At 34.5% G+C, this 16,308-nt stretch overlaps 2 protein-coding genes across 2 annotated transcripts; one reads left to right on the forward strand and one right to left on the reverse strand.

The window, feature by feature from the left end:
- Positions 1 to 1,336: 1,336 nt before the first annotated feature.
- LOC132281713 (probable carboxylesterase 18) lies at positions 1,337 to 2,353 on the reverse strand. The gene has a single exon (XM_059783388.1). The coding sequence runs from the start codon at positions 2,351 to 2,353 to the stop codon at positions 1,337 to 1,339; it is 1,017 nt and encodes a 338-aa protein (XP_059639371.1).
- An 8,772-nt stretch (positions 2,354 to 11,125) lies between these two features.
- LOC132285567 (acyl carrier protein, chloroplastic-like) lies at positions 11,126 to 12,543 on the forward strand. Its single transcript, XM_059787760.1, has 4 exons — positions 11,126 to 11,401; positions 11,497 to 11,595; positions 11,730 to 11,849; positions 12,078 to 12,543. The coding sequence occupies exons 1-4, from the start codon at positions 11,297 to 11,299 to the stop codon at positions 12,201 to 12,203; spliced, it is 450 nt and encodes a 149-aa protein (XP_059643743.1). The 5' UTR covers positions 11,126 to 11,296; the 3' UTR covers positions 12,204 to 12,543.
- The last annotated feature ends 3,765 nt before the right edge of the window (positions 12,544 to 16,308 follow it).

Here is a 16,308-nt window from a genome sequence, read left to right on the forward strand (position 1 = left end):
CAACTGGTCATCAATTTTTCTTACTAGCATTTATATATACGAGAATCAAATGATAACCACAATTTTTCACGAATAATTCAGATCACTGGTTCATATTTCTTTGTTAAACAAACAAACAACATGATCAACTTTTATTCGATCTCACTATATAAACAACCTAATTTCAAACAATTGGTAACTCAACTTGTTAAGCTATTAAAATGTTAATGAAAATGTGATATTCATTGAGACTAGTTTGGATTTGTGATCCAATCTTCACCTATCAATTTTTGATGACAAGCCTTTGCCTGATTGAGAAATATGCTAAATTACATAAATGGACAGAGCTCACCATGGCAGTGGCCAAACTGGAGCATTAATATGACGAACTAATATGGCTCTGAGTTTCATGAGTAACATAGAATTGAAATTAAATATTCATATTTAGACTTGAGATACAAAGGCCAAGTGTGAGAGCAAATTCAAGGGCACCGAAATAGAAAATTATAAAATTCAAATCACATAAAGTGAGTGTAAAAACGTGCATTAAGTGTGAGGTGACATCCATTTAGAATGATTGTATGATTTAAATTTAAACTTCACTACAATTACGTTCAAATTTTAAATGTTGAGGTCGAACTTGAAGCACCAATAACTCAATTTCCAACCTTATAAATAGAGTAATATGACGTAGCAGAAAGAGATAAATTTGTTTACAAGGAAATGATTACTTTGAATCCACAAAATATAAGATAAATTCATAAAAAAATTCTAAAATATTATTGGTAAAAAAATTAAAATCTTGCTCTTGCAATACATCAATATTTATAATAGATAAAATCTAATACTAAAAAGAAACTAAAATCTAATCTCACAACGAAACTAACTCTACAAATAAGTATAAAAATAAATTTTTCTGTAAAAAATTCCGAAACAAACAAAATAGAATAAGAAACTAAATAAATCCGAGTTCGTTAAGGCCTTGAACAAAAATTCTTAAATAATTAGCAAATCTCGTATAAAACCATAAAACGTGATTTCAGAACCCTAAACAAAAGTTTTCAACTGAAAACCAGTAGGATCCACAAGCTAAAGTTAATGGGTCTTTCTCAATACTTCGTTTCCATCCAAAAAAATAATATTAATTTGTTGAAAATGAACTTATTTAATTGCTTGTCGAACCGTTCAGAATTCTGTCATATGTTAATTAATTTCTAATTGAAAAATCAACAAAATTGGGATTTTTACTGCATAAATTAACTTATAATTGAAAATTCAACAAATTTGGGATTTTTCCAAGCTTCTCTCTTGCAAAGATTATTTCATTCTAATTACCAGAAAAAATAGAAAGATTATTTCACTCCCATGATTGCTTTTGAATGAAATCCTTCACTTCCGTAACTAGCAAAGCAGTTTCGGGCAAATCCGGAAATCCATAAAAACCATGGATCCCATTTGGATACTCCACCAATTTCACTTCTTTCCCGCACTTTTTCAATCCCTCGTAGTATCTTCTCTGCCTGTCTTGCAACAAATCGAAACCTCCGACGAACATTACCGTCGCCGGAAACTTTAAACCGGCGATATCAGTTGATCTCGATCCTCCACCACCGAACACATTCGCTGCCTCGTGGTCTCGATCCGATCCTTCCGGCAAAAAGGCTTTCCACATCCAGTCCGTCAGATCCAGATTCAACATCGGCGCTCTGGCAAGCCGGAGCTCCGATTCTGTCCGCTCCTCACCGCCGAAGAACGGCTGCATCAGTACCATTCCGATAATCTTCAGTTTCTCGAATCCGTTCTCGGCAGCTCTGACCGTCACGTGGTGCGCTATGTTGCCACCAGCACTGTCGCCGGCGATGAAACATCGGCTGAGATCGGCGTTCGAGGACAAAAATGTGTCATCTTTGGTGGAATCCATGAATTTCAATGCGTCGAAGCCGTCGACGTACTGTGCGGGGAAGCGGTATTCCGGCGAGAGGCGGTAGTTGACGGAGGCAACCACGGCGAGGGTTTCAGAGGCCAGGCCGCGGCAGAAGTCGTCGTACGGCGTTGAATCCGCGCCGCAGAGCGCAAATCCGCCGCCGTGGAAGTAGACGATTAAGGGGAGCTTGGAGTCAGCCGCGGCGGATGGCACGTAGAGGCGAAACCAGAGGTTGCGGAAGTGATCGACGGTGACGTCAGAGGAGGTGACGGAGTTGACAGGTTTGTTGGAGGAAGGGGATTTGCGATCGAGGAGGTTGCCGAGGCGGCGGTTGATGGTGGCGTTGGAGCGGAGACAGACATCCATGGCGAAGGTGTAAGCAGAGATTAAGAGTCTGATCTTCCACGGGAGGTCCGGCGACGGAGGAGACTTACCACAACCAATGGCCATCTGTGTCTCACTTTCTCTCTCTAAAAAATCAGGTTCGCTGGAATGTTTTTTATACTGCATAAATCAAGCAAATAAGTTGCAGAAAGCTTTACTATCATCGAAATTATTTTGATAGTCACTATGTGCAATGTGCTGCTGATGAGACCAACTGTAATGGTGTTGTAGCAAAATAATAATAAATGGAGTAATAACTCAACAAAGTACCAGTAAATTGTAACATAAACTCCTATAGTAGTATAAGTTCGTCTTCATCCTCTATTGTATAATAGTCTTGACAGTATATATATACATATTTGAGTAAAGTGTAAAAAACATGAGTGCAGGTCAGGCTTTTCATGCGCTGAAAATACCCCTTACATTATGCAAATAAGTTGCACCTGACACATTTGGCGTGAAATTTATGTAATTTACGGCCGTTATATACACTTTTTACAATATTTTTAAAAGTGTTAAAGTGCCAAAAAAAAAAAAAACAAAAAAACAAAAAGAAAAAAAAATAGAAGAACACTAAGTGTAATGTTTTGATAACCGTGACTCTTGATAATTGTAATTCACGCTATAATATAATAAGTGTCATGATTTGGACATTTATTATATATATATATATATTTACACACACGTACATGCAATTTTCTCTTCTATTTATTTCTCTGCACAGCCACCCCTACCCCTACCCCCACCCCCGGCCGTCGAGCACCTCCTTATTGACTACCACCATGAGAAACATCGAACTGTACCTACAAATCATCCTCGGTTCTCGCTTTCCGTTGGGTATTGCAGTTTCTTCACAATCGCAACTCCATCTGGCTAATTTCAGTGGTGGCTTCATCACATACATGCAGTGTCACCGGATCGAGAGCCCTGCTAATCCCAAACCATGTTTGCAGTGTGCAAATTTGATCTGGAGCCATTGTGAATGGGCTCTCTGAAGAATTGTTACCGCCGTTGCAGGAGAGAGCAATTCCATTTGGAAGGGAATGTGTTCTGATCAATTGGGCATGTTATAGACTATGTCTCATCATCACTAGATGCTTTTGTTCTCTTTGAATAAATAATTGTTTTTAGTATCGACTTGTCTTCAGAATTTGATTTTCAGTTATATACCTCCGCATCTAATTAAATTATTTTTCTGTCTTTCAATCACTGGTCTCTAAAAAAATTGATTATGCAATAATCAAATTTGCCTAAACAATCACTTGAAAGGATAATTGAAGACCCAATTGCAGGTGTTTTTTACAGTGTGGAATGATATATACTGTTCTATTAGTTTTGGTTTGCATGGCTCCAATTTTGGATATTGGACTGATGTTATGACTCGTTTTTTAATGGATAAGGTGCTGTGGGATTACATTGATATATGGTACAACTTCGAAACCATCTGATCGATATCATACGAGATGGATATCAGACGACACTCCAGAAGCTTTTTGCCGGAAATGGGTTCGTCGGAAATGGTGCCCGTTTTGGAGAGAGGATGGGAAAAAATAAAATAAAATTCTTGCTTACATGGAGGGTATTTTTGAATTTCTATTATAAAATTGGTCAAAATTGATGATTATGGGACAATTTGCTCCAAAAATGAATAATAGAGGGAATTGTATATATATATTTTCATAGGGAGGTTTGAGATGTCTTTTTGCACTTAATCTCGTTTAAAAATACAATATTTTGTGCAAAAGACAAAAATGGACACAAAGCAAAATTAAGTCGTTTAGCACATGAGTAGTGTGATATGGATCCTAAATATACTATAGAGTGTTTTCTACACTTTACTTTATAAATTATTGTTATTTTAAATCTTTTGATCTTGACGATAAATTTAATTGAGATTGTAATTTGATTGAATAGTTTGAAAGAAAATTTTCAGACTTCTTTGGTTTACATTCCATAGGAAATATTGTACGTCAATAGGATAAGTGTGACTCTGTGAGAACAAATTTTTTTTTATTAATTTTTTTTTTTTTTTTTTTGAGATATTTTTATTTTTATTTTTATATTACCAATAAATACATATATCAGATCTTACTAGTGACATTAAGTCTTAAGAAGTGTAAAACTCTCAACCCATATAGAGATAATACACTATTAGAGAAAATATATAAAAATAAATTTATTATTATTGTTGTTGTTGTTGTTGTTGTTGTTGTCGTCTTTTTAAAAATGAGAGAAAATTCGTGGGTTAAATATAGTTAATGTGCTCAAAACAGCATTCTACCACGAGATTATTAACATATACCTTTTCTTAGATATTTTTGGAATAGTAAAAGGACAAAACAAATATTACAATATTATTTTATATCACATTTGTGTAAAAAGTAACTTGAGGGGGTATTTTCACTCAACTTTAAAAAAATAAAGAGTTAATAACACACTTTTTAAAATAAGATATGATAGTTTAAAAAACACCATTAATTAAGGGTGTTTTTTACACTTTACCCCTATAATATATATAAGGGATAATAGTTTAAAAATCACCAAAAATAGCTTTGTTTTTATAAAAAAATTCAGGTTTCCACTCGGTCTCGTTTCATCAATTGGAGCATATAGATGGAAAGAAAATCTATTATTTTCATATAATTTTAAAGTTTTGATCATTTCGTGTGTATACTTAGTTTAAAGGAAGAGTAATTATATTCGTATGTATAGAATTAGTGTCTTAAAAATAAATTATAAAATAATTTAAAACAAATTTTCTTTTTAACTCCAATTCTGATGCACAAATTCCATAGTTTTGCTAGTAAAATTTTTTAAGAATCACAATATATATATAAATAGCTAGTAATAATCGAGGGCCATATTATTGAACACGGGGGAAGATCATCTACTTAAATGCTTCATTCCGAACCATATTTAACTAGTTGTCAACAATTATTTAGGCTAAATTGCAATAAACCTCCTAACTAACAACTTGATACAAAAATACCAGTGACAAACTAGGGTAAAGTGTAGAGACATCTGAGGTTTGGGATAAGACCATACAAATAAAAGTTTGTCTATTTTTAGACAACCATGTCCCCACGTGAAATTTGTCATCCAAACAGAGCATTAAAATATGTGAAAAATCTATTTTACCCTTTATTATTTTATTAATTTTAATTATAAAATATCAAAATACTTAAATAACCAAATTACCCTTTTTCATCTCTCTCTATATATATTGTGTATCTATATATATAAATATATATACACACACAACAGTCACCACCCCAGCCCCCCCAACCCAGACCCAAAAGCTTCATCAAACCCATTTTGCTTTCTATTTGGTATATATAACTAGATATACCCCATGTATTTGCTTCTCCTAATGGTTGGTCAAGCACACGAGATTCCACGTGCCCCATGTTACTCAGGTCAGAGCATGTGTATATATATAATATATACAGAGATCAAACTCAATCCAATTTCTGTATTTGACGTGTCAGTATACCAAAGGAAAACCCAGTCCATCCATTTTGTGCAAATACATATAGATTACTAATCCATTTTGTTTTTTTCCTAGTTTTTCCTAATCCATTTTGTGCAAATATACATATAGAGAGAGAGAGAGAGAGAAAGATAAAATTCAATCCATTTTGTGCATTGACATGCGAGTATACTACAAAGATCAAACTCAACCATTTGTGCATTGATGTGCCAGTATACCAAAGGGAAACCCAATCCATTTTCTGCATATATATAAATAGAGAGAGAGAGAGAACCCAAGTCGAAACTCATGGAAGTGGGTGCCGATCTCCTAAATTTCCTTCGATACCACCAGAGTGAGCCTACGGCTTCAGTTTCACCACCAACTGTGGAGACAAAAGCCTTTCGCTTCCGTAAGCTCTAATTCACCTCCCTGTGGTTCTATTTTCCTTGCTTGTCACCGTGATGAATTGATGACGATGATGTTGAGGGATGATGATGTGGCAACGGGGCTGATTTATGGTGGTGATACGAGATTTGTGGTGGTGATGATATATGTGCGTGTGTATTAGTTGTTTGGGTTAGGGTCTTAAGAGGGGAAAGAGAAGAAAAATGTAAGGATTTTGGGTTTATCAGATGGGTTTTATTAATAACCTTTTAAAGTTATTTGGTTTAAGGGTATTTAAATTAACTATATTTATCAATTTTATACTAAAGAGTAATAAAGTCAATTCATAATTGTTAGGGTAACTTTGTTTATTTTATCAAATTTGAGAGGGTGTGATTGTTAAAAAATAAGACAACTTTCATCTAATTATTCTTATATCAAATCTCAGAAGATGATGGTGTACTTTACCCGATAAACTGTTAATCAATCGTGAACTTTCAAGACATGGCAAAATGCCTTGCATCTTAACCTCTCTTTATTAACATTTAACTCAACTCATATAAACCACTCAAGAAAGGATTTTTCTTTTTTTATATATTTGGAGATCCTCATTTCATACCGAACTTGAGCGCCCCTGGGCTTCATTCTCAACCAACTCTTTGTAAAAAAGCCGATACAGGAGTCAATCAATAGTTGTTTTGGGGCTTCGGCAGATTCATATACTTAGCCCGTCGCAGGTAGGGATGACAATTTGACCCGCCCTCGCGGTTATCCGCCCCACCCCGCTCCGTTTTTGCAGGTTTTGGGGGACCGTTTTGCTTTTTTGGGCGGGGATTGCTTGATGTAATAAAAACCCTAGGGATGGCAATTTGACCCGCCCTCGTGGTTACCTGCCCCACCCCGTTCCGTTTTTGCCGGTTTTGAGGGACCGTTTTGCTTATTTGTGCGGGGATTGTTTGATGTAATAAAAACCCGCGCGGGTTTGGTGCGGAGGCGGGGGGAAGTCGCCCTCCACCGCCCGGCCCCGTTTAGATAGACAAATTACTTAAGTACCCTTATTTCATTAGTATATATATTTACCACTATATATTAAGTATCCCATATAACAATATTAAAGTAAGAAATGAATTTGATTAAAAAAAAAGTTGCAATGGTGAAGAATTAAAGATGAGGAAAAAAAAAAAAAAATTTATTTCAACAATAAATAAATTATGGTCTTAATGGGGGCGGGACGGGTACCCGCGGGGGTAAAATGTTAAATGGTTACCGGGATGGGGTGGAAAGTTCTCCCGTTTTTACTATTTTGGGCGGGGATGGGGGCGGGATTTTTAAACGGTTACGGGGGCAGGGGAGGGTACACTCACCCAAACCCGCCCCCGTTGCCATCCCTAATAGCAGGATAGAGAAGAAAAGGAGATAGAGCTGATTAGCCTTTATTATAGGTTATTTTTTCTTATTTTTGCCTAAAGAAAATTAATTTAAATACACTGATCAGAAGATTTGCACAGAGAAGAAATTTAAGCTATTTCATATATCTGTCGCTATTTGGTGAGGTTTTGAGTTTTTAGTGCATATTACTTGAATGAAATAAATAAGTTAATAGCTACATACGCACTCTTCACTCACACACATTTTGTGAAAATATTACTTGAATGAAATTTTTTTTTTTTTTATTCGAATTTTCATCATTCACTTTGTTAGGAGGTAGATAAATTATCAATTTTTTATGAAAATAATAATAATAATAATTAATAATTTTTATTATTGGCTTACTCCTCCAATAATTTATATTTTCTTTGTCAACCACATTCTAGCTACTCGTCATACTTTTCTGAATATTTTATAATTGATAGTTAAGAAGGTTTGATGTCACTTTATTTATTTTTTATCTTTGTCGATGAATTAAAACAATACGGCGGACTCACTCGGTAATTTAAAGCTAACATTCTGTCAATCACATCAAATATTATGAGTTTCTCAAAATGCTTGAAAATATATATAATCAATTTTCTTAACATTTTTTAATCTATTAATCATGTAAATCTAGCATGATATTTTTGCAAGAAAATGCATGAATTGGATGTTACTATCTCCATGACATTATCTCTTTACACGTGACCAAAACATATCAATTACATGATTTTATATCTTGACACACATTGACACAATCCACTAGTTTTTTTTTTGGTTTGTACAAGAATTATCATTATTATTATTTTACTTAGTAATGTAGCATATAGATGGAAAGAAATCCTATTCTTTTCATATGATTTTAAAGTTTTTATACACTTGAATTGTAGCAATAAATATCTTTTATATAAATAAAGTTCACACGACCTATCAATGAAGCGGATCTTGATCTAAATCCGATCCGATTAGTCAGAAATGGATTAAACAAAAAATCCGATAACCCGGTTACGATCCGAATCCGATAATTCGTTAGCTTAACAAATCGGGTATGAATTATGATGATCCGATCCGATAAAAATTCAATCCGATCCGATTGAAATTATATATATATAATTATTTATCAATAATTTACATATATATATATATATATATATATATATATATATCAATACTCCTATTAGAATTGTATTAGAGGTAACCCAAAAATTCAAAAATAATAATAATAATAATGTTATATATAAATATTGTGGTGTTCTCATCTATATGCTAATAAATCTCTTAGTACACATACTAATAAAATCATACTCTTTATAATTATATATGTTAGTGAATATTATTTTAATCCGATTTCAAATCAGATCCGATCCAAGTCCGAGCTAAATAGGATATAGATTGGGACATTCAGTCCGAGAACCCATTAGTGATTCGAATCCAATAATCCGTTTGCTTAACAAATCGAATATGGATTTGATCGATCTGATCCAAATTCGATCCATTAACAGTCCTACACGCACATATGTTTAAATGAAAACTTCAATTTTATAGTACAATTTTTTATGATAAATGACCGTATGATTTTAAAATGAGTTTCATGCTTTCATATTTTGGCATGTCATCCACTTCATCGTTTCATTTTGAGCTACATCCCCATTTTTTGGGCTATTAAACTTGCTTGCCTTACTTTATCACAAGGGTGCAGTAAGTTTTTTTTTTTTTTTTTTTTTTGGGCTTTCTCTTCCCTTGGGATGAGAATCAAGTGCCATTCCGTTTTCTCAATCCATTTCCACTTTAAATTATTAATATATCTACTTTTATTATTTGGGGTTAATTACAATGACACCCCCTGAGGTTTGCCATAATGATAACTATATATAACTTAGCTCTTTTTTAGACGAAGACACCTCCCTCAGGTTAGATAAAGTTAACAAAGACATTCCAATGGTCATTACACATGGTAAATTGATATTATTATCCTTTGATACATTCAATTATCAATTTATCCGATACAATTCTTTTTAATTGACCAAAATACCCTAGTAAGCCAACCAACAGCCACTACACCCACCACGGCCAGTTCACACCCACCACCACCCATTTAACAGCCCTACCATAGCCGCCACCATACCCACCATCATGGTACTCGAAATACAGCTATCAAATATCACAAATACAAAATAGAAAGAGAGAGATATCACATCCCTACGATGCCTTTTTGAGATCTGTCGATAGCTTTGATGAGGGAGAGGTCGAGGAAGGTTGAGTCGTCGTCGTCGTCCTCAGTGGTGTCGACTTTTTTGCACTTAGATATGTGGTTACGGTGGTGGCAATTTCAATTATTTGTCTTCGTTTTGATGGAAAAATTACATAACTCCAATTCCAATGCAATTTCGGGTGGGTGTGGTTATGTGTGCTTGTTTGTCTATATGTATCTATGAATATGTGTGTGTGTGTGTGCGCGCGCGCGCGCAAGAGAGGGAAGAAGCGCAATTTGTTTGTGTATATATATATGTATCTATATGTGTGTATATGTTTGTGTATGTGTGTGTGCAAGAGATGGAAGAATCAATTTCAATTCTCTGTGTATATGTATATGTGTGTGTGTGTGCTTGCGCGCGCACAAGAAAGGGAAATAGCAAATTTTGGGGGTGGTTGTAGCCCTAGTTGTGGACTGTGGTGGTGATAAGTAATGGTGGTAAGAGGTGGAACAATTTGACGAGATGGTGGTTGTGGCAGTGGATGCAGAGAGATAGTGGCGGTGGCGGCACCGTGGTTGATTAGAGATGGTGTAAGTTGAAAGCAGTGGTAAATGGGTGAAATTGAAGGCAGTGGTGAGAGTGATGGTGGGTGAAATCGAGGGCAGTACTGAGTGGTGGTGGGTGAAATCGAAGGGGTGGGTTTTTTCTTGGGTTGTCTTCAATTAGGTGGCGGACGAACGTTGGGGAATTGGGTATGGCGCCGTCGATGAGGGTGGCGGCGACTTGTGCTCTCTCTTCCCCGCTGCAATAATGTATATATAAGGGCAAATTTGATATTTCATGAGTTCTGATATTTAACGGTATGAATTAAATATTAAAGGGTAATCTCATCTTTTCTAACGTTTTAAGGGTTTATTTGGATCAAAATTATCACAGGGGGTGTCTTTGTCCAAAAAGCAATTAAGTTGTATATGACTGTTAATATGTCAAACATCAAGGGGTGTCGTTGTAATTAACCCTATTATTTGCAAAGGAAAAAATGATTAATTTAATAATAAAATAAGAAAAAATGTTGTAAAAAAAAAAAAAGAAAAGAAAAGAAAAAAACTGTTCTCGCACCCCCTTCATATTGAGAAAATACCCTCTCAAAAAAAAATTGCTCTCATGACAAGTTTTATATATATTTATTTAAATTATTATTATATAATGCACTTGGCTCTCGTAACGCTAGACCCCACCGGAACATAACTATTTGACTAAAAAAAGAATAAACATGATATTTGTAAGGTCGGCTAGCATTACAGCACTAGAGACACACAATACATGGTATAGACCGCCCGATTGATCACCTCCATGAAGGCAGGCCTTCTTGACATAATCGCCCGTCATTTGGAAACTATCTATCCATCAAAGCTTTATATATGAATCAAACATCGAAAGGCCTTTCAATCTCTTCTCATATACTAATTTCATTAATCGCTCTAGCAATTAGGCCTCTCAACACCTTCTTTGATCTTAATTTTCTTCTTTTAATTATTAAAACATATCATGGCCTCCATTCTTTTAGCTTCAGTTGCTCCTACTGCTACCCTTACTTGCACTCCCAGGCCCAAATGTGCCCTCAACCAACTTAGCAGCAGCTTCTCCACAATTGTAAGTACCACATATACTATATATATATATATATATTGGGGGAGAGAAAATAAGATAATTTTAATATCAATATATACTCATTGTGAATATTGCAGGGTGGGTTAAGAGTTGTGCCTAGGATTCAAATAAAAAATACAGCAAGAAAATCATTGCCGCTCAACCGTTGCCACAAGATTACAATTTCATGCTCCAGTGTAAGAATTAATCAATATCACTCAAATCTATATTCATTTTAATACATATTCATATGTAGTATTATAATTATATATATGTGTAGTTGCTTTTAGTGTCCTAGTTTTAAGCTTAATGACACAATGTGTGTGTGCAGGCTCAGGCAGAGACTCTAACAATTGTACAGAGCACAATTGCAAAGCAACTGTCAGTTGATGAAAGCACTGTCACTCCCCAAACCAAATTTGTAGATTTGGGTGCTGACTCCCTTGACACTGTATGTCATATCCTCTGCACATCAATACAATATCATTTTCTCTTATATATATAGATATATGTGTGTGTGTGTGTGTGTGTGGGCTTGTTCTGCAAATACGGTTATTGCATGAATGATGAATGTAATTACATGATGTACGTTAAACAGGAAAAAGAAAAAAATTGAAATAGTTGTTAATTTTGAATGAATTTTGTTGCAATAGTGATGTGAATAAATTGAAACGTACAGGTGGAAATTATGATGGCTCTGGAAGAGAAATTTGAAGTGTCAATTGGAGAAGAGGGAGCTGCAAATATCGCAACTGTTCAAGACGCCGCAGATCTGATTGAGAAAGTCAAGGCAGCTGCAGCTTAGGCTCAATCACCATCAAGCCATAAATTTAGCATATACTACTACTTCAAATTGAAGACTGTATGCTTAGTAAAAGAGTACCGACTTGGCGATCAAGAATTTGTTTTGTTTTTTGTTTCAACCCAACCAGAGATTTTGTTGTAACTCAAAGCAGTTGCCAGTTTTCCTTGATAAGGAATGAAGGATGTCAAATAACTGAAACTTTCTCTTTGTTTCATTCTTAATTCCATTAATAAAAAGAACCATAGATTTGGCAGACGAAGACTTGTTCGATACCATATTATGTTAGGGGACTGCATGACTTTGTACACCAAAGGTTTATTAATCCTACGTGGACATATAATAGAAGGGTACATTTGAAAATTTATCCAACCACTAAAATAAAAAAATATTAAAAAGAGTTAGGTTAACAGGGAAAATGGGTGTAACTTGAAGTGTAACTTGAGTGCAACTGGATATATGAAATGTTCAACTCGAGTTTAACTCTAACCCCAACTATTCAGTCCGTGCCTAACTCATCCTTCTAGTTTTAAATTTGAATTTACAACATGGACTTATATTTCAGGTTAAAAAATAAGGTTAATTCGGGTTACCCATATGACTAATTTCTATATTGAAAATTTAATGTGATACTGAATTAATTTAAAATTAAATTACTCTTAAATAAAAAATAATAATAAAGAAATTATTGCAAATTTTTAATAAATTACAAATAAATTTTTATAAAATTATTTATCCTAAATGTTAACATACTATAAATTAAAATTTAATAAAGAAATTAATTGAAAAGCAAAAAAGTGATCATAATTTCAATATTATATATAATAAAAAAATACATATATAAAAATAATATTCAAATTTGATTTTCTATTGCTCAACCCAAATTAGACCTAAAAAGTGGACGCCGCCTTAAAAGGATAAGGTAACAACAATTACCAAGAGAGAAAAATGAGAAAGAGAGAGTAGCCTGTTGCTCTACACTTGTTTGCCTCTCGCGAACCTTTGTGATTGATTTTTAAATTCTTTAACTAATAACAATCCCTGAAAAATAATAATAATAATAACAATTATGACTTATTTGTGATTTTATTTTTTCCTTTTTTTAAAAATTTGTTTCACCTATGTTTTGATTAGGAGTGCACAATACTTAGTTTGGAATAGTTTAAGAGTTTTTTTTGAAATCTCTAGAAAATTTGGAACCAAGCCGAACAATTTAACCAAAGAAAACAAATTGTGAGAAATCGGTTTCGTTCGATTTTACGATTTTTTTTTTTTTTTTTTTTTTTTTTTTTTTTTTTTACAATTTTTCGTTCTTGTTACAAAAATATTCATATTTCAAAATTGAAATACACAACAATAAACCAAGTTAAACAACACATTCAGAACTGTTAATATATTCATAATTTTTAATTCATTCTTCTTTATCACTTTTGAAACTGAAGTAAATACATTCAGAATTCTTAATAACCTTATACATTCAGATTCTTAATTCAACAACAAACATTCGCCACAATTCATAAAACCAACAAAATTCAGACACAATAAATTAATAAAAAATAAGAATTATCTAATGAATTGATAAGACCTAAGAGAATTAAAAATGAACAATATGATTTATCGTTGCTACAAACTTTTAAATGATTTGAATTATAGATTTATATTATATTTATATATAACTAAACTGTTCCGTTCGGTCCTAAAAGACTTCAAACTGTGATCAAACCGTATTTTACGGTTTCACAAATTTAGAACAATGACCAAATCAAACCGTTACCAAATTGAATCAAACTGTCTGATTCGATCGGATCCGATTTAAATTTTCAATTTGACCGAATTTTTGTGCAAACTGTTCGATTCGATCGGATTTGTAATGTTTTCAATTTTTGTCATTTTGAGGTTATGCAAACCAAACACCTTGGGGTGTGCCGGATGTGTCAGAGGGTTGTTTGGTACATTTTCTGGAGTCAGGACTCTTGAAAATGCATGGGTTGCCATTTTGATATTTTTTTGTTTTCGGACCTAAAGGTTCCAGGTGGAACCCGCTACCAGGATTGTTATGTATGGGGGTTGTATCACGAGTCCATTTCATTTCATGCATATTTATTTAGTGCATTTTATGTGGATATATGTTATTATGTGATTGTAGTTAAATTGTATATATAAATACATATATATATATTAATGTGTAAAGTGAGATATTTTTCTATGGGACCCACCATGTCAATGTAATGGCCATAAGGCCATTACATGGCCTTTCATTCTTTCTCTCTACTGGCAGACTCTCTCTCCCCCTCAATTTTCCTTTTCTTTTTCGTTTTCCTTGAATTTCAAAACTTGATCTTTCCCACACGTTTGGGAATTAAATCTATCTACTTGAAGCAAAGTTGACGAGTGCTTTGAGATCTTCGCTTTGATTGGAGCCAATTTCTGTTTAGCCACTGTTTAGGGATTTCAAAATTCTAGGGTTTGGGGTGAATTTGGGGCTTCTTGAGGAGTTGCTCTCTAATTGAGGTAGGGGTCTCCCTAATGTCTAAGTTTTAACTTTAATTGAGCGAAATTTGAGTTTCTTTTCTTTATGCTTGGAAATCTTGATTTATGACTTGGAAATGTGTCTTAAAAATGTAAAAGATATGTAAAATGTCGAGTATATGATTTCTTTCTATATTGTATTGGGAGCATGTGAAGAATTTTGCATGGAAACCTTATGAATTGAATAATTGTTGTTGTGTAGGTAATTCTATCATGAGCATGTTAAAATTATTGTTGAATGTGAATATGGAATGTTTATCATGCTTATTGTCTAGAAATTGTCATGTTGATCTCATTGATATTACAATGCATTGCATCATATGGCAAGGGAAAGGGAAATTTCAGAGAAAGTTTAAAATGGACTTTTAAAAGGAAGGTCGTTGTTTGAAGTTGGGATTTTTTTTAAAATGAACCGGATTTCGCGAGTTCGGGGCTAGCTTGACCTAGAGGGAGCGCAGCCCGGTATAGGGCGTGAAAAAGTTAATACTAGGCCCTTTAACGGTTGCCAGGCCTTGCCAGAATTGGAACCAGGGATAGTTATCAATCTCGCCTCGGTAAAGTCATTTAGTGAGTTTTTTTTTCAAAAGTTGTGAGTTAAGAAGGTTCAGACCGAGTTCAAACGGGATGCATTACATTTAATATCATGCACGACATTAGTAGAATTTGTGTTATTTACTGAGAATATTGCTTTACCTATCGTAAGTATTTCATGGACCCTAATGCATGATCCCTTTATCTTGTATCCCTTTTTGTGTTATGTGGCTCAAGGGAGTCCAAAACTAATGCCTTAGGCGACTTTTACTGAGCTTTATATTCACCCATTATCTTAACAATTTCGGGACACAGAAAGGAAATGGCGAAAGAAAATCCACCACAAGCTTGACGGACTAGAAGTTATTTTACTGTCTTTTGTATATGGGATCCCATTCTTTTTTGTAAACTAATACTTTGGAAATGTAATTGTTTGTGTAAAGCATAGCCATGTTTTGTAATTATAATTTCGACAGTATTTTGATGTATTTGGGACTATGTCTATGTTATGCTTTGAATGGAAAAATGATGTATAAATTGGGAAATTGATTAATACATATATCTATAGAATGCTATTTATGTTGCCATGAATTCGGGATTAGATTGTCTATCAGGTTTGGCTCTCAACGAGCCCAGTTTCCTTGTGTTCTCAGCTGCAGCTAACAAAACTCCAGAGCCTGTTGGCCGGTGGACAAGGAGCTTCAGTCGACCGACAGTATAATTTGGGGCATTCCAGAGAGTTGAGTCTTTGGAAGTATCGTTTCGGTCAGCCGACGAGGACCGAACCTCTTCTTCCGGCCGACCGAATCCAATTTTCCAATCGGCCGATAGGCCATTCTTTGGAAGTCTTGAGAGTATACACAATTGTGCATCGTTTCGGCCGACCGACCATTTAGGTCAGCCGAACTAACCTTGAGCATCAGCCAGCCGATTCTCTTCTTCCACCCTGCCTTGAGTTCCTTCTGTAATGTTGGTAGTTTGGGAGGGTTGTAGGGTTATGGATGAGGTTTATGCTTCGTAATGATGTAGGAAATGACGGGTGTAACCC

This window comes from Cornus florida, unplaced genomic scaffold (genome assembly GCF_030987335.1).
Source record: "Cornus florida cultivar Cherokee Brave unplaced genomic scaffold, ASM3098733v1 CherokeeBrave_3.0.0_Hap2_Chr11, whole genome shotgun sequence".
Lineage (NCBI taxonomy): Eukaryota > Viridiplantae > Streptophyta > Magnoliopsida > Cornales > Cornaceae > Cornus > Cornus florida.

Coding starts and splice junctions, on each gene's coding strand:
- LOC132285567 (XM_059787760.1), top strand. CDS start 11,297: ATGGCCTCCATTCTTTTAGCTTCAGTTGCTCCTACTGCTACCCTTACT. Junction 11,402..11,496: donor GCAGCAGCTTCTCCACAATT/GTAAGTACCACA, acceptor TGAATATTGCAG/GGTGGGTTAAGAGTTGTGCC. Junction 11,850..12,077: donor GTGCTGACTCCCTTGACACT/GTATGTCATATC, acceptor TGAAACGTACAG/GTGGAAATTATGATGGCTCT.
- LOC132281713 (XM_059783388.1), bottom strand. CDS start 2,353: ATGGCCATTGGTTGTGGTAAGTCTCCTCCGTCGCCGGACCTCCCGTGG.